The sequence below is a fragment of the Hibiscus syriacus genome, unplaced genomic scaffold (assembly GCF_006381635.1).
Source record: "Hibiscus syriacus cultivar Baekdansim isolate YM2019G1 unplaced genomic scaffold, ASM638163v2 tig00110239_pilon, whole genome shotgun sequence".
NCBI classification, from domain to species: domain Eukaryota; kingdom Viridiplantae; phylum Streptophyta; class Magnoliopsida; order Malvales; family Malvaceae; genus Hibiscus; species Hibiscus syriacus.
Genome location: NW_024062641.1, coordinates 1,707,012 through 1,726,757, shown reverse-complemented (window position 1 = coordinate 1,726,757; position 19,746 = coordinate 1,707,012). Strand labels below are relative to the sequence as shown.

The 19,746-nt window shown below is 31.7% G+C and overlaps 2 protein-coding genes across 2 annotated transcripts; both read right to left on the bottom strand.

Annotated features, from left to right (window-relative positions):
• Positions 1-4,465: 4,465 nt before the first annotated feature.
• On the bottom strand, positions 4,466-5,603 carry LOC120114632 (probable 1-acylglycerol-3-phosphate O-acyltransferase). Its single transcript, XM_039135475.1, has 3 exons — positions 5,446-5,603; positions 4,795-4,918; positions 4,466-4,624 (listed from the first exon to the last, which is right to left on the bottom strand). The coding sequence occupies exons 1-3, from the start codon at positions 5,583-5,585 to the stop codon at positions 4,499-4,501; spliced, it is 390 nt and encodes a 129-aa protein (XP_038991406.1). The 5' UTR covers positions 5,586-5,603; the 3' UTR covers positions 4,466-4,498.
• A 32-nt stretch (positions 5,604-5,635) lies between these two features.
• On the bottom strand, positions 5,636-6,915 carry LOC120114660 (1-acylglycerol-3-phosphate O-acyltransferase-like; the record flags this gene model as incomplete). The annotated part of the gene is made up of 3 exons (XM_039135489.1): positions 5,636-6,471; positions 6,561-6,607; positions 6,788-6,915. Coding segments are annotated over 3 exons (387 nt in total), but the record flags the coding sequence as incomplete, so codon positions are not given.
• Between the last annotated feature and the right edge of the window lie 12,831 nt (positions 6,916-19,746).

Genomic DNA, 19,746 nt, shown 5'->3' with positions numbered 1-19,746 from the left:
AATCTAAATAATTGATTTTGACTTTTTAAAGCTCTAAATCATTTTTCAAAGATTCATTTTGTTTTTCAAATTCAACTTTTGATTTCAAAACCAAATCATTTTCAACTTTAAGTTTTGAAATTAATTTCCTATATCTGGAATTCATGGTCTCAATTTCCAAATACAACTCATTGTAAGCAACTTGTAACTCATCAAAATAATAAGAATCTAATTTATTTGAGTTAGAAGTTACCATTGAATCTTCTCCGATGGCCATGAGGCATAGGTTGGCTAATTCATCTTTATTATTGGAATCATCTTCATTACTCCAAGCCACCACAAATACCTTTTTCTTGCTTGATCCCTTCTTCTTTAGGATGAGACATTCATACATGACATGCCTCGTTCTTTGACATTCGAAGTGCATCGGGGGCTATTCTTTTTGCTCAATTCATGCATCACTTCCTTAGAAGCCGTGAATATCTTGAATCTTTTGAAGAGCTTGGACATCTCTTCTCTTTCTTCATCGTCTTCATCCACCTCTTCATTTGAATCTTGATTGATCTCATTTATAGATTTAAAGGCAATGTCTACCTTATTCTTCTTGTTCTTATTTTCATCATATTCTTCTTCCTTTACCATCAACTCATGAGTGATAAGAGAACCAATAAGCTCATCAAAAGTGAGAGACTTTAGATTCTTAACCTCAATGATCGTCGTCTTCTTCGATTTCCAAGACTTTGGAGAAGAGTATATCATCTTTCTCACAATCTTCTCATTAGGGATTACTTCTCCAAATCCCTTGAGACCGTTGACAATCACGGAAAATATATCCTTCATAGCTTTGATGTCTTCATCCGGTTTCATCTTGAAATTTTTGTAGCTATGGTTGAGAAGACTTATCTTGGTTTCCCTCACTTCATCGGTTCCTTCATTAGTGACTTGGAGCTTATCCTATATCTTCTTGGCATTGGAACAAGTGGAGAATCTTCCATATTTATCCGGTCCTAATGCATAAAATAGAATGTCCATAGCCTTGGCATTGAGTTGGAATTTATCTTTCTCTTCATTACTCCAATCATCTATCTCACCGGTTGGAATAGAGTATCATTTCATGATTGAGTTCCAAACTCCTAGATCATTGGCTTGAATAAAGAGCATCATCTTATTCTTCCAATGGGCATAATTTGCTCTATTGAAGTAAGGTGACTTGTTAACCGATTGAGAGTCTTCAATGCAGTAAGAGCCGGAGGTCGAAACCATCTAATTATCGGTTGCATTGGGAATTATTATATCTTCTTATAAGATTGTCTTAAGGTTGTTAGACCTTCTAATGAGTCAAGCTCTGATATCAATTGTTAGGATTTGGTGAAGGTTAATTTGAACAACCGAAAAAGTGCCAAGATGGTGAATTGGTAAAAATTGTTTAGGGAGTAAGGAAAAAGAAAAGATAGACAATTTTTCACAGCAATTTATAGTGGTTCGACTTGTCAACTAAGTCTACATCCACTACCTAAGCTCCTCACTTAGGATTTTCCAACAAATCCACTAATTTGTTCTTTCTTTTTCAAGGATAAAGAGTAACCTTTACAAACTCCCTAGCTTTTCAAAGGCTTAGCTAGAACTAAAACCCCTTTACAAGGAAAAAGATGTAAACAAAGAAAACCTCTAAAAAGGAAAGTGTTTGCAAAGATTAAAGCTCACAAAAACACAATATTTATAATTAAAAGAAAATAAAGAGTGAAAAATGTTTTTCTTGTGTTTGATTGCTTGGATAGGTGTTCTAACCATTCTTCAAGTGTCTTGAACTTGTATTTATATGTTGAAATGTGTTTGTGGTCGTTTCTAGCCGTTTAGGAGTGATATTTAGTCGTTTGGGGATGTTTTCTCTGCAAAAATAGACTACCCAGGACAGAGGGTATCGGTACTCCTATAGGGAGAATCGATACTACCTTCGTAATATTTAAATAAAACTATTCGTTACTAGCCGTTGGGCGTGACGGTATCGATATTATCCTTCATGGTATCGATACTGCTATGTAAAGTAGTATCGGTACCTATTTTACATTCTAGAATTTGAGCAAGCTGGTAGTATCGATACTACCTAGAGAGTATCGATATATCTCTTACCTAGGGTATCGGTACGACATGAACAATATTAGTATTGTTCATATAGTATCGATACTGTAAGAACAATATCGATACTTCATACATGAAAATCAATTTTGTTCTCAAATTCACTTTTAATGGACTTTGAATTATTTTTGAAAACTTTGGAAACCTTGAATAAATTAAATCAAGTCCAAAAGCATTTTGCCTTAATTTGTTATATCAAAATATTATAAAACATGGTTCAACATATTATTTATAATATAATTTAATATGGAATGATGCATTATCTTTTAGGATTAAATTTTTTATTTTATTAGGAATTAAGATAGAGTTAAAATAATTATCTTTAGTTTAATTCTATTAGGACATCTTTTATTTATTATTTTATTACATAGTTATGTTACAACAAGGATTCCTCCTCACCTATATAAAGGAGGTTCCTCCCACTATTGTAAATACATCTTTTTTTTTAATCATAATACAATGTGGGTACATTTTTGCAAGAGTTGGTTGTCATATGCCTTCGAAGCTTCTTTTTCTTTTAGTTCTTTTCAAGTTCTTAAAAGAGAGATCTTCACACTCCGGTTTACTTTTTCATTGCGATTAGGAGGGCTGGTTAGAGCTGTATTATCGAGTTTGCCTTTTCATTGTGACTAGGAGGGTTTGATAGGACATTTATTCATCTATCTTCATCTTCCACAAATCCATTATCCTTTTTCCTCCATTATTGTCGCCACATCCATTGGTTAAGTTTAATCTTTCCATTACGTATCTCTATTTTATCTTTATCTATTCTTATCTTTATTTTTATCCATCTTTTTTACCCTTATTTTTCATTGTCTTAATCTTTGTTTCTTTGTCTCAATTTCCAACCACCCTAATCCAAATACCTACATTCATTACCACCGCCCATAACTTCCCATTCTTTCCCTCTCGTTCTTTGATCGAGTCTAGAGCTTTCTAGGTTTGATTCTTCAACGAAGAGCAACGTTCATCATCCATTGTGGCATCTCTATCATTAGAATACATGTTAAACATTGTGTTTTATATCTATAATTTATTTTATAGGATAAAATTTATAAATGAACATTAAATTATATCAAAATGACCTTTTTAGACATCAAACTTTCAAAAGATACATAATAAGTATTAAATTTTAAATTTTGTAACAAAATGAGCACAACGCCATTATTTGTCATTAAAGGGATGATCTGACATGCTAAATTAATAAAAACAAATTATCTTATTTGACCTTTAATTATGACTAAAATTTTATTTGACTATTAATTTTAATTAAAATAATTTTTATTATGTTCGTTAAATTGAAAATAAAATGAATATAAATAAATCAAATATTATTTTTAGTGTCATATTATAAATATAAAATTTATACCATATAAATTACTTGATACGTTATTAAAGTCAAGGATTATTTCGATCTTTTTATTTAAGTTTAGATGTATTTTTCTTAAAAACGTGTTATTATAATTTTCTAAATGTATCTTTTTAAATAATGTTTAAACTTCTTAAACAAAATTCAAATGCTTGAATCACATCCTTTAACAAAAAGAAAAAGTCAATATTTGATAATTCAATTCTTTAGATTTCAAAAATTATAAATTGTAACTTTTAAATTTTACAAACAAGATTAATAAGAGAAAATAATAGAATGATCGAACTAAAAATTTTATTATTGTTTAGAAACCAAAATAGGTATTACGACCATGTTCTCAATGGTTAGTTGGTTGTCACTCTAACCTTGGCAAGGTTCGAGACTTGGTGGCTTTGATCCAAACTGAACCTCAAAAGTATATCAAAATAGAAGTACAAAACTACTTTACTTTCTATTAAAAATTTTAATAGAATTATTAAAAATCCATTGCTTTTAATTATTTATTATAATGACATCAAATTATAAATTGATCCTTCATAGTGTCCTGAACATGCATACATTAAAATAGGAGAGAAATGCAAATAGGGCAAGAATCAACTATATTTATTATCCAAATTGTTTTTATTGTGTAAATGTTGATGTTTTCGTAACGTTAGTTTTAACTTCAAGAGTTCTTATCGTTAGGGGTAGAGAGTACAAACTAGTCTCTCAGTGGACGTAGTTGACCTTGTTGCTGTCAACGTATGTTCCTAGTGGCAACCGACAAGGTCAAACAGTTTTCATGCTTTTCAATTTGGCCCTGTCAGTATGTCAACTTTTAACTTGGATGAAAATGTAATTTAACTGCGAGTTTTCGATCAGTGTTCCACTTAACCAGTAACCAAATTCAATATGCTAGGTATACATATCAATACAAGTTACAGGCAAATAATGTTTTATTGACTCAAAGAATCTCGTGACCAATGAAACTCGGTGATACAACATTTGCGTAAAGAAATCAAAACAAATTTCCTCCTATGCTGATATCAAACCTTCAGGAAAGGGTTCATTATGAGGGTGAGATGAAAGAAATCTCCTACATGCATATAACACGGCTGAATGGAAGCCATCTCTATTTTCAAGGAACACAAAATGGCCAGCCTGCAGATAAAGGAAAAGAAAGATGAGGAGCCTGACATGAAGGATAGCATTTGGATTAACAGCAGTGTATTCAAGGTATTAAAATACAAGCTCTCAGGCAAAAAGATAAGAGATGTTTTTGGCAGATTGCCGCCCAAGTTATTTCTTATATAGTGTAGAAGCAAACAGACCTTAGGAACCCTGATAACTTCAGATGGGACCTTCATTTGCTTGCAAGCTGCTTGGGCTCCTTGGTAGTCCATCCAATCTTCAGTCCCATATATAAAAGTAGATGGCACTTTCCACTCAGATGCACTGTTCACAAATATATACGACAAAAATTAAGCTATTCAATACTGTCTTCCAAACACCTGAAATCTTCATTGTTAGTATAATGCAACACTGATCTAGATTCTAGCTAGGGACTCGTATGAATTCCATATTAGTCAGTTTGAAATTATGAAATGTGCTCCAGCCTCTAGGTTTATGATCATAACATTCATCTGTTTTATTTTTTCATCATCGATTTAAAGTGTGGTCTAGGTTCGAAGAAGTGCACAAGCCTATTAGATGCTAAACGCAATGGTTATATGACCGACCACAGTTAGTGATGCTTATTAGTTGTGCATTGATGCACATATTTCCCAACCAGGAGAAAAATGTGTGAATTGCTCTGGACGGAGTTTTCAAATTAAAGTAAGATATCGTATATTCCTAAGATTTAGACATAATCTTGATCGATATAAACATAGGCAGGTACTGTCTAATGAACCCAATTTAAAAAGAGTAAACAAACACTTTTGCAGAACCAATAAATGAGTATAATAAAGCAGGGTGTCAAACTGTTTAAAAGGGGCGACCGAGCAAATGCTCCAAATGCAAATATATATTTTAAGCATAGCTCTCCACTTGCTTCGGAAGCTGAGATATGGTACACATAATCTTCAACCACGAAGAACAGAGAAAAGCAACCGTTATACATCGATTATTTGTTAATAGAAAAGCTATAGACAAAAAAAAAAAATCCTACAATTCAAGATAGAAGTCTAGACTCCTCTGTAAATACACCCTCTACTGAATATCTGGGACTAAACCTAGCACCTGTATACTTGCGTACAAGATCTGGACCCCAAGGACCTAAGCCTCTGCATACAGAATCAACCAATAAATGTTCAAAAGTAGTACATTAAACTACTTGATGAAAAATGCAATCAAAGGCAAGAGAATTTATGGAAATCAATTAAACAAATAGGAGTGTGAGGACTTTGACAGCAACATATAAGAACAAAGGAGACCTACAAATTTATCCGAATAACAGTTTAAGATAGATGTAACCTACACAAAACATGAATATGAATGAGAATAACCTACATAAGAACCAATGAAGATATCACTGATTCTTCTCAATCGCGATAGGTTAGCAAGGCAATTCAGAGCAACGTTTAATAGCAAAGCTTGATTTGTGAGTCAGGCTAACAAAATAGAACCAGAAAATTACAAACCTTATAATATTCTGAGGAATAAAATTAGATTCCCACAAACGTCTCAAAATTAGCCCCTTCCATGTTTCTCTGAAGCGGTTTACAGACTCATATTTTTCTTCTGATCCTGATGAAAATCCAGCATCCCCCACTAAAAATTAAGTGTTGAACATGCTCAGGATGCTACAGGATTAACACAAGGGACATTAGAATAAGAAAAACGTGGTATCAAACTACTTGTTGCATTCAAACAATTAAAGGCAATCACCTTGAGAGCATATTTAGCTGCAACATATCCTCCAAAAGAATGGCCAAGTAATATAAAGTTACTAAGATTTGTTGCTTTGATCCATTCCTCAAAAGAATCAATAAACCATGCCTCAGTTTCTGCATCATAACACACCATATGTGAATATACATGTTTAATCGAACTTTTAATGCATGAAGTGGGACAAGGAGATTATTTGTTCACTGACCTTCAGTACTTTTGCATGTAAAATCAGGCCTACTTGATCCACCCCAACTGGATAGAAAGGTGAAGAAAGAATAAGAAAATATAACAGGATGTTGAAATCAATTGCAAAAATACAAATTGCAATAATGAGGATAAGTGTTTAAATTAAGACCTGATAGTAAAGCATAAACAAACTCGTCAACTGAAAAACAAGCCAAATTCATAGCCTGTAAGGCAAAGGGAGCTTACCCAAGCTGATCAATAGCAATGACCTTGAAACAATTGGCGAGAAAATCAAAATTCTTGAAGAAGAAACCTTGAGAAGCAGCGTATCCATGCACCATAACAAGCGTGGGGTTGCGGATTTTGTTGCGGATTTTGTTGCGGATGTGGTTGCGTTGTTACGGTTGCGGCTACTGCGGACGTTACGTAATGTGTTGCGGCTGTAGCGAGCATAATATCTTCCTCAAAAATCACAATACGTCTAAAATATTATATTTATACATTTTAGGGTTATCTTTTAATATACTAATATTAATATACTCTTTTAATATTTTATTTTGAAAATAAAAATTTAATTTCATAGAACAAAATTTATTAAAAACAAATATAAACAATAGAAGTGTTATCATACTAGATAATGGGTAATAACAATTATAATGTTAATGAATAACATATAAACATTATCACTAAAATCATATCAATTTTTTTATATTGTAACATAAAAATGTTCATTTTACATAACTTAGAAAGAAAAAAAATACATAATTATAAATATAAAAATTTTATATCTTACAATTCACCACTAAAATGAATAGCGTGGCAGATCTAAAACATTTCCATCTTTGTTATTGTCTTGGTTTTGATTCCTTCCTATTCCATGTGAAGAAGACATCACATTATGTGCATCATAAGATGTATCATTAGTAGAAAATATGTTGTATGATAAAATTTTATAGTAAATAGATTTGATAAAATTTTATAGTTTCATAGTAAATAGATAAAGTACATATACTATTATAATATTATAAAGTGAATTCATTTCTTATAGAAAATTTATATAATAATAAATAAAATATAATTATGATACTTAATTTTAATATAAAAATTTAATTTAAAATTAATCACGTCAATTTTAGATATGAAAAAAATTAATTTAATTTAAATTTATTTAATTTTAAAATAACGTTAATAAATAATTTAATTAATTCAAATTTAAATAATTAATTTTAAACATAACTATTACGATATTATTAATGATATATATTTATAATCCAGTTTTAAGAATTAAATTAGAACAATTCATCTATGTAATTTTATATTTCAGATAATTTAAAGTTTGTTGCGGCATAAATTATAGCGTGTTGCAGTGTTACGTAACGGTTTTTTAACGCAACAATCGTGATGTGGTTCCTTTATCGCGTTGCACCGATATTACGCCGCGGTAACCTTAAAAAACGTTACGATGCAAACGTTTATGAACCTCGGCTCTTTGCTTGAAGAACGGAACCACCTAACTGTAGAAGCAGGCGTACCTGAACCTATATTCACTTGTTCTTGCACGTATGGAGTCCTAAAATTTCAATAACCCATTCAAATTTATAAAATTCTCATAGGAGCTTCCACCCAAATCAAGACAATTAATTGATATAATTAATCTAAACTGTTATAAATAAAAATAATAAAGATTCAGAGGAACTTGTATTTAAGTTCCGGCTTTTCCTATTGTATATAAGCTCAAAATAAGAGAACCCTAACAAAGGTGACAATGATAAGAAATCGTAGGTTTACTTACTTGACGAGGGAGAGAAGGCGTTTCTCGGATGCGATGATGTGATCGACGGAAGTAGGAATCCAACGAAGAACAGAGGGCCATAACGATCTGAATTTCGCTTTAATTGACGGAGATGACCGATGCTCGAGTTTACCGATTTCTTCGTGTTGAAAATTGGTGCAACAACTTGCACCGAAAATAGTAAGTATTAAATGCACCGAAAGGCACATCAACTTTTGTTGAAATTTTCTAAAGGGATAATTACAATTTAGTCTCTGCACTTTAAGGTATTTACAAGATTAGTCCTTAAGCTTCAACTATAAATACTCTAACCCATTTAGCTTCAAAACCATCTCAAATCATTCTAGTTTTCTCCCAATACTAGAGAATTTAGAGAGTTTTCTTGAGAGTAGTTTTCTTTTTTTATCAAGAGAGAATTGTCATTGTTTTCTCCTTGGTAGATCGAGAGAAGTTGTAATTCTTATTTTCTCATAGTGAAATTCGTCTACCGTTGCTCGTGGTTTTTACTTTATATTATTTAGGGGTTTTCCACGTAAATTTTGTGTCTTCTTTATCTTTAATTTTATTTCTCAAATTATCAGTTGCGATTTTGCTCTATCTGATAGCCGTATTCCACAACAATTGGTATCAAGAGTTATATTAGAGTGTGTAAAATCTACTTATTATCTTTGTGGTTGTCACTAAAAGGTGGATCCTCCAACATAAGAAAGTATGAAGGTATTACCCATTCTTTAAAGGTTCTAGAGAACTATTCACGATAGTGAAATAATGGGAGCTATCTGTAATAGAAGCTATGGCAACGAAATTTGATATTGAAAAGTTCAATGAGAGAAATTTCTCATTGTGGAAATTGAAGATGAAGGTCATCCTGAGGAAAGACAATTGTCTAGCAGCTATCAGTGAAAGGCCGGTAGATTTCACAGATGACAACAAATGGATCGAAATGGACGGGAATGCTATGGTAAACTTTCATCTAGCATTAGCAGATGAAGAATTGTCAAGCATCGAGGAGAAGAAGACAACTAAGGAGATATTAGATCATCTCACCAAATTGTACGATGCCACTTCGTTGCACAAAAAAATTTTCCTTAAGAGGAAATTGTACACTCTACGAATGCCAGAATCTACTTCAGTGATGGAGCACTTAAACATATTGAACACTTTATTTTCTCAGCTTACATCCTTAAGCTGTACAATAGGAGAACAAGAACGTGTTGAACTTCTACTTCAAAGTCTACCTGATTCGTATGATCAACTCATCATCAACTTGACAAATAGTAATATCACCAGTCTAGTCTTCGATGACATTGCAACTGTTGTTCTACAAGAAGAAAATCGATGCAAGAACAAGGAAGATAGACAAGTAAATATGCAACAAGAAGAAACATTGACAATGATGAGAGGGAGATCAACAGAACGTGGCCAAAGCAGCAGTCACAAACATGGTAGATCAAAGTCGAGAAGCAAGAAGAATTTAAAGTGCTAATAATGTGAAAAGAATGGTCACTTGAAGAAAGATTATTGGAGTCTAAATAAAAACTCCAATCCACAAGGCAATACCACAAACACTTCAGATGATAGAGATGTTCTATGTTGTGAAGCGTCAACCACCGTGGAAGGAAGAAAAAGATTTGTAGATATATGGCTCATTGATTCAGGAGCAACATATCACATGACCTCAAGAAGAGAATGGTTCCATCATTCTGAACCTGTCTCAGGAGGATCTGTGTATAGTTGCAATGATCATGCCTTAGAGATCGTTGACGTGGGAACCATCAAATTAAAGATGTATGATGGAACAATTAAAGTTGTTCGAGATGTACGGCACGTGAAAGCCTGAAGAAAAATTTATTATCCTACGGATTGTTGGATAATAATGCAAGCAAGATTGAAACACGAAAAGGAATCATGAAGGTGTTTCGTGGAGCACTTGTGGTGATGAAATGAGAAAAGATAACAACAAACTTGTATATGCTGAAGGGAGAGACTTTGATAGAAGCAGAGCCTCTGTTGCCTCATGTAGTTTAGATTATGCAATGTTATGATATTAGAAACTTGGACACATGTCAGAACAAGGAATTAAAGTCCTTGTAGAGCAAAAGCTACTTCCAGGCTTAATAAAGGTATCACTTACTTTGTGTGAGAATTGCATAACAAGTAAGCAGCACCGGTTGAAATTCAACACGTCAAATTCTAGAGGCAAAAGAGTTCTAGAATTGGTTCATTCTAACGTATGGAAAGCACCAGTTGTATCCCTAGGCGGAGCAAAATACTTTGTCTCATTTATTGATGACTACTCCAGGAGATGTTGGGTGTACCCTATTAAGAAGAAGTCAGATGTGTTTTCAACTTTCAAAAACTTCAAAGCGCAGGTGGAACTTGATTCTGGAAATAAGATTAAGTGTTCAGAACAGATAATGGAGAAGAATACACAAGTGAAAAATTTGATGACTTTTGCAGGAAAGAATGCATCAAAATACAGTTCATAGTGCGAACACTCCTCAACAAAATAGAGTGGCAGAGCGGATGAACAGAACCTTGTTAGAAAGAACAAGAGCAATGTTGAGGTCTGCAGGTCTAGAAAAATCATTTTGGACAGAAGCAGTCAATACCGCCTGTTATTTGGTGAATCGAGCTCCATCAACTGCAATAGAGCTGAAGACACCAATAGAGATATGGACTGGTAAACCAGTTGATTATTAAAACCTCCATGTATTTGGAAGTATTGTGTACATGATGTACAACTCCCAAGAAATTTCAAAGTTGGATCCGAAATCCAGGAAATGGGAACTCTTGGAGTATGTTGATGGAGTAAAGGGTATCTCTTGTGGGATCCCACTGCCCGTAAAGTGATCATCAGTAGGGATATTATCTTTGTAGAGGATAAACTACAAAGAAAAGAAGAAGATAATAGCGCTGAAAAGTCAGAGACTACACAGATACATGTGGAAAAGGAGTTTGAACAATGAGATTCTTCTGAAGCAGAACCAGCACATGATGAACAAGAACCAGAGAGTTCTGAAGCTCCAACAACTCATCAATCAGATCGTGTGAGAATACGTCCCAATTGGCACTCAAATTATATTATAGAAGGAAATATTGCATACTCCCTTTTAACAGAGGACGGTGAGCCATCAACATACCAGGAGACAATAAACAGCTTAGATGTTTCACTATGGATGATGGCGATGCAAGAAGAAATTGAATCCCTTCATAAAAATAATACTTGGGACATTGTGCCACTACCACAAGGAAGGAAGCTAATTGGAAATAAATGGCTCTTCAAAATCAAACGAAATGATGACGATCAAGTGGAGAGGTGTCATGCAAGACTGGTGGTCAAAGGATATGCTCAAAAAGAAGGTATTGATTTCAATGAAATATTTTCTCCTGTGGTTCGACTAACAACAGTTTGAGTATTTTTGGCAATGTATGCTACATTGAACTTACATCTAGAGCAGCTAGATGTTAAAACAACTTTTCTTCATGGAAATCTTGAAGAGGAGATTTATATGCTCCAGCCTGAATGTTTTAAAGAAAAAGAAAAGAATAACTTGGTTTGCAAGTTGAACAAATCTTTGTACGGTCTAAAGAAGGCGCCAAGGTGTTGGTATAAGAGATTTAATTCCTTCATTATGTGTCTTGGATACAACAGACTTAATGCAGACCCTTGTGTTTATTTCAAGAGGTTTGGTGATAACGATTTTGTTATATTGTTGTTGTATGTGGATGACATATTGGTTGCAGGACCCAACAAAGATCATATTGAAGAATTGAAGGCACAACTAGCTAGGGAATCTGAAAGCAAACAATATTATAGGGATGCAAATTCACAAAAGAATTACTTGAAGAAGATCTTGTCACGATTCAGCATGCAAGATTGTAAGCCAATTTCTACCCCTCTTCCTATTAACTTCAAATTATCCTCCAGTATGAGTCCTAGTAGTGAAAAAGAGATGATGAAGATGTCTCGAGTACCATATGCATCAGCACTGGGAAGTTTAATGTTCGCTATGATATGCACAAGAACATACATTGCACAAGCAGTGGGAGTGGTTAGTCAGTATATGGCAAATCAAGGAAAAGAGCATTGGAATATAGTAAAGAGGATCCTCAGATACATCAAAGGGACCTCAAATGTTACATTATGTTACGAAGGATCAAACTTACTAATCAATGGGTATGTAGATTCTAATTATGCAGGAGATTTGGATAAAAGCAAATCTACTACAGGATATGTGTTCAAAGTTGCTGGTGGAGCTGTAAGCTGGGTTTCAAAATTGCAGTCAGTTTTGGCTACGTCAACAACAGAAGCAGAATATGTAGCAGCTACACAAGCCAGTAAAGAAGCAATTTGGTTGAAGGTGCTATTGGAGGAGCTTGGGCACAATCAAGAGTATATCTCTCTGTTTTGTGACAGTCAAAGCACCTTGCATCTAGCAAGGAATCCAACATTTCATTCAAGGACAAAGCACATACGAGTTTAGTACCATTTCATTCGTGAAAAGATGGAAGAAGGGACAATAGATATGCAGAAGATTCATACCAAAAACAACATAGCAGATTTCATGACGAAGGCGGTCAATATTGATAAATTTACTTGGTGTCGATCCTCTTGTGGCATGTCAGAAACATAAGCAACATGAAGGTACAAGGTAGAAAGAATGGTGTGAAGATATGATTATTCCAATCAAATCTTCAAGTGGGAGATTGTTGAAAATTGGTGCAACAATTTGCACCGAAAGTAGCAAGTATTAAATGCACTGAAAGACACAGCAACTTTTGTTGAAATTTGCTAAAGGGATAATTGCAATTTAGTCTCTCCACTTTAGGGTATTTACAAGATTAGTCCTTAAGCTTCAACTATAAATACACTAACCCATTTACCTTTAAAACAATCCCAAGTCATTATAATTTTCTCCCAATACTAGAGAGTTTTCTTGAGAGTTGTTTTCTCCTTTTTATCAAGAGAGAATTGTCATTGTTTTCTCCTTGGTATATCGAGAGAAGTTGTAATTCCTATTTTCTCATAGTGAAATTCTTTTATCGTTGCCCGTGGTTTTTACCCTATATTATTTAGGGGTTTTCCACGTAAATTTTGTGTCTTCTTTATCTTTAATTTTATTTTCTCAAATTATCAGTTGCGATTTTACTCTATCTGATAGCCGTATTCCGCAACACTTCAGCCATTTTTCTTATAATTAAGGTAGACCAACGAGTGAAAGCCTAGTTCATACGATATTTGATTTTTTCTTAACAATACATCATTTTCTTTCGTTTTTATATTCCAAAGCTTTGGTTTTGACTATATGCTATCGAGAGCATAATTATTCAAAAATGGTGGTCTTGAATTTGGCTTCCTGTAACTGAGAAATATATATATGTTTTATCTGTTCAAGCTTTAAAGACTGGGAATTTAGGAGATGCTGTCATCTAAGACCCAGATTTCTGAATTACACGATTAAAATATATATGTTTTCTCCGGCGACAGTAATGATGTTTAAGAGTTATAGAATTCGTGAATCGTAATTGATTGACGAATACTGTATGGCAAAACTCTCGAGATAATGTTCTCAAATTTTTTATTTCACGATATAATGTACTCCCAAGATTAATTGCTCAAATAGGGTGAATTGCACAGTGTTGGTCGTAGGTCGCCATGCCTTCCGGGCGACCTACGGCGTGACAGCTTCCCAACGCGAGAATTAACGTGTGCATGGGACATGCACAACCCAACTCATAGGTAGCCATGCCCTCCGGGAGACCAAGGAGGTCGCCATGCACTTCGGGCGACCAAAGAGGTCGTCATGCACTCCCGGCGACCAAAGAGGTCGTCATGCACTCGCGGCGACATGGTAGGTCGTCAAGCACGCCCCGCGACCAAGCTTTTAACCCTCTGAATGCCATGCATGCCATAGCTGGGAGATTTTTACCCGGCGACCAAGCTTTAACCCTCTGCTCCCTCATGCATGCGTTGCATCCATAGTTGGGAGATTCCTGCATCCCTAGCTGCATTATTGCAGCGTTAATTTAGTTGTTAAATGCAACAAATATTGTTGTTGAATTACAGCCTTCCAATGCTCAATAGTTACACGATTCAACGCTCATTTGCTTTATATAAAGGATATGGGGGTTTAGGGTAAAAGCAGAAGCAGAACTAGAAGCACATATAGAAACTTTACCGAGAGAAAAAAAAGAAGATAAAGGCTCAAACATCGTTCGTGAGGTAATTTTTTATTGTTTAATTTAGTTTATTACATAAAATTATTAGTTTGTTAGTTTAGGGTTTAGGGTAAAACTAAAAATTAGTTAATTAGTTTGTTAGTATAAATTATTAGTTTGTTAGTTTAAGTTATATTATATTAGTTTGTTAGTTTAAGTTATATATTATATTATATAAAAAATTAGTTAATTAGTTTCTTAGTTTAAGTTATTAAATATAAAAAATTAAACAATTAATTTGTTAGTGTCTTTAAATATATATTAGGTTGTTTGTTGAAGTTGAAGTTATATTATAAAAAAAATAATTAGTGCTTAATTAGTTTGTTAGTTTGTTATTTTAACTAAGTTATATTATAATAAAGAAATAGTTTATTAGTTTAAGTTATATTATAATATATTAGATTATATAAAAATAATTTGTTTAATTTATTGTTGTTTAAAGAAATATTTTGTTTACACATACAGTGCATTATTCTACAACATTTGCCCACGTACAGATTGATTCGAAGAAAGAAACAAGAAAGGAAAGGAAGAAGGCATAAATACGCAGGTAATTTATTATTTTTTGTTGTCTATTTTTTGTTGTTGTGTATGTGCAAATTAGTTAGTTAGTAAGTTTATATTAGATTATATAAACTAATTTGTGCGAGATAATTTCTGTTTAAAAAAATATTGTGTTTAAAAATATTTAGTGTTGTTTTAAAAAAATATTTTGTTTAATTTATATTATATATGTAAATTATTAAGGAGTAAAAATTAATTGAATGAAATAATCCGGCCAACGCATTATCTCGTGAAATAATTATTTCGAGAACATTATCTCGACAGTTTTGCCTAACAAATCTAACAAATTTGTTTGATATTTTTAAAAATAAAAAATATTATCAAACGAATCATTATTATTAGTAATCATTACTAAATGATTAGTATCAAATCTAAATCATTAAATATTTATAATAAATAATTATTACTAATCATTACTAAATCATATTATTATTAAATCATTATATTAATAATAATTATTTAATGATTTATGAAATTATCTTATCTAATTTTTTAATCTAAATTTATTTATTTTTTTATTTGTAGAGAAAATGAGCAACAACTTTTTCACGATTGTCCATTATAATGGACAGATTATGGAAAATGAGGTCGGAGTAGTTTTTCAGTCTGAAAAACCAATAAATATGATGTTCAAAAAAGGCATCACATTTATAGAAATGAAGAATAAGATAGTAAGAAAAATTTGAGTTGTAGTTCATGGTTTGAGGAATATGTTTATGATATGCCCCAACCCAGTCAAATATGATGTAGTTCCACTTGAAGAAGATGATGATATTAGAACCATGGTTGGATTAAATGAGTCAACCAATATAGCAGTTATTGAGTTATTTGTTGATGTGCGTAACATATGTGATGTTCCTGGGTCATCAAGAGGTGTGGCTCAAAATCCATCTGAAATGGCTTTATATAGTCAGTTTGAGGAGCCGACATACAGGTTCCCGAACAGTTTTATGGCACTATTGGAAAGTGTAAATGAAGTCGGAGGGACATCTGCAACAGCTTTATTTAGTAATGATTTGCTAATCATGATTTAAAAATGAATTTATATTTAAAATTATAATAATTATTTAGTAATTATTAGTAATAATGAAATTATTATTAATATTTAATGATTTGATAGTAATGATTAGTAATAATGAAATTATTATTAATATTTAATGATTTGGTAGTAATGATTAGTCATAATGAAATTATTATTAATATTTAATGATTTGGTAGTAATTATTAGTAATAATGAAATTATTATTAATATTTAATAATTTGGTAGTAATGATTAGTAATAATTAAATTATTATTAATATTTAATGATTTGGTAGTAATGATTAGTAATAATTAAATTATTGTTAATATTTAATGATTTGATAGTAATGATTTAGTAATTATTAGTAATAATGAAATTATAATAATAATTTGATACTAATAGGGTGATAAATTATTATATCTTCACATTGAAATTGAATTTATGTAATTTTTTTCAATAAATTATTCGAGCGGAGTTTTTAAATAGAGGGACCTAATTGATATGACATTTATAATTCGAGGACTTGAACATATTTGAATGGATGTGTGCTTCAATTAACCATAAAAATGATTTAATAATGATTTTAATATTTAATGATTTGATGATTTTGTAATGATTTTAATATTTGATGATTTAGTAATGATTTTAATATTATGATTTAATAATGATTTAGTAATAATCATTATAATAATTATTTAATAATGATTTTAATATTTAATGATTTGATGATTTAGTAATGATTTGATAATAATCATTATAATAATGATTTGATAAGAATCATTATAATAATATTTAGTAATAATCATTATAATAATGATTTAATAATAATAATAACAATGATTTAATAATAATCATTATAATAATGATTTAATAGAAATGATTTAATAATGATTTAGTAATGATTTTATAATAATGATTTAATACTAATGATTTAATAATTATTACTAATAATTATGGAATAACAACAAATGAGTGTACAAGTGTGGATTACTCGAATTTAAATTTATACATAGTCGAATTTATTAATGATTTTTAAATATTTAATGATTTGATACTAATGATTTACTAATTATTATTAATAATGAATTATTATTAATATTTAATTATTTTGATACTAATGATTTACTAATTATTACTAATAATGAAATTATAATAATGATTTAATACTAAAAATCATTGTTAAGGTTAAAAACTAGTCTAATTTCAATATATAATTTGTAACAAATAGCAAACAAGTTTACAATTGTTTTCGATGTCGGGGTGTTGTGAATGATAATGTCGGGGCGGACATCTGATACGTTGTGGCCGTTGTGGTTGCTCAGGAGTATGGTACCTATCCTCCTCATTCATTGGGGGCATTTGAACTGCCATGTACTCAAAGTCATACGTCGACGAAAACATGGGAGAGTAGATGGGTGCCTCAGGCTGCACAAACTCTGGTATGTATGCCGGGACAGTAGAATCATCAACTGCATGATGCAACGATCCCGCATCGCCGAACGGTTGTGGTGCGCTATTATCCACATCGATCATTTCCTCTTCAGGTTGTTGAGATGAACTCCCACTCCCACTCGGTAGAGAGTATTCAGCTTTACCAAATCTTTTCTTAAACCTAAAAAATTATCGCCTCTCTACCATTGTTGTCAGGAACGGCTTTCCATTATCCTAAAAATAAGCAAGGTAAGCCGAAGTCTCAAAATTAAAGTCGTCGTCTTGAATGTCGTTAAGAGTTGGCATGAATGAAGCCCTATAATGTTGTTGTGCACCAACCATGTGCCTTCAATTTTATGCCTCCATCTGTATATCAATCAAAACAAAAATAGTGACATTTTGTTCAATAATTTTAATCGAAATAAATATTTTCTAATTAATATTTTATATTAAAATAGAGGATTCATATTACCTTCCGGCAAGTGGAAAGTCAACTGCAGTCCGACTAATCGGTGTCAAAAATGGAAGTCTATGTCAAGCCCATGATTGTAGCAGCAACAGACATCCACCGATTTCTACTGTATTATTATCATTCACGACTAATGACGCCTTGCACATCTCACGATACAAGAACGCCAATATCGTCGAACCCCAGCTATATTGCCTACTATTCTCAAAATTTGTTAAAAAAGAATATATCGAGTGTGAACATAACTACCAGATTTATCAGGCATCAAAATTCCTTCAATCAACTGTAATATATATGCTCGTGTTGCATATATAATTTTGTGCTCTGTACTATTTGGTTGAAGTTGAAATTCATTATTCAACCATGACAACCTCACACGTCACCCTCTACACTCTGGTGGTACGGGCGCTTTCCCAAGAAACAAGCTGCAAAGTTGTGCCACATTATTAAACTCATGTGACATTACCACCGGCATCCCATTAGTTTGGTCCCCGAGTTACATTGCCAAATCCTCCAGAGTTATCGTACATTCACCACACGGCAAATGAAACGTGTGTGTTTCTGGTCTTCAACATTCAATCAATGCACTGATCAAACCAGGGACCAACTTGTAATCTCGCACAAATGTTACATACCAAAATCCAGCCTCTTGCAAGTTTTCTTCTATCAATGGGTGCGGCTTGGGCACTTTATGTAGCCGAAGATGAAGGACTCGCTGCTCGTCCTCCTACAATTAAATAATGCAAAACATTTATCACAATCATCATAAAATAATATTCAAATATTTATTAATTATAATTCATTAAACAAATATTTTACTCACCATTATTCCCAAATGACTTGAAATATGTTCATTGTCAAGTCTCAGCAGTGGAATTTGGTCAGCCATTGGAATGAATCTATAAAAAAAATTAAACAACAGTATTTAAAAAATCATTTAATATAATATAATGTTAAGTAACTAACTAACTAACTAACTAATCTATAACACAACAAAAAAATTTAATATAATAACTTATAATATAATAAACTTATAAAGTAACAAACTAAACTTTTTAAAATATAACTTAAACGTGAATTTTCCCTTAAACAACTAATAAACTATTTTTTAATATAACTTAAACTAATAAACTATTCTTTAATATAACTTAAACTAATAAACAATTTTTTAATTATAATTTACTACTAAAAAACTAATTAACTAAACTTTTTATATAATATAAATTCAACAAATCATATGTCAACTTAACTATTTAACTAACAAAAACAAATTACATTTTTTTTTATAAATAACTAACTACTAACAAACTAACTAATTAAGTAAATTTTTTAGCCTAACCCTAAACTAACCCTAACCCTAAACTAACAAACTAATAATTTAAAATAATAAACTAATTTAAAATAAATAAAATGAAAATTTACCTCGATGTTTGCTTGTCGGACTCCCTTTCTTCTTCTTCCTTTTCTTTCTTTCCTTTCTATTGAAAATATTTTGATATTTCGATATAACAAATTCAGTTAAATAAATTTTAATATTTTCCAAAATATTTTCTAAGTATATTCGATATAATTATTCGAATATCAAAATTTTACTCCAAATCTTGCAAATGTCATTTTTAATCCTTATTCAAGTGTAAAATTAAGTTTTAAACTTAAAATAATTTTAAAACAATTTTACAAAATATTTTGAACCCTTTCAAAGCCAA

Coding starts and splice junctions, on each gene's coding strand:
- LOC120114632 (XM_039135475.1), bottom strand. CDS start 5,585: ATGTATAACGGTTGCTTTTCTCTGTTCTTCGTGGTTGAAGATTATGTG. Junction 4,919..5,445: donor CGGTCGCCCCTTTTAAACAG/TTTGACACCCTG, acceptor ATTTGTGAACAG/TGCATCTGAGTGGAAAGTGC. Junction 4,625..4,794: donor AAGTTATCAGGGTTCCTAAG/GTCTGTTTGCTT, acceptor CTTTATCTGCAG/GCTGGCCATTTTGTGTTCCT.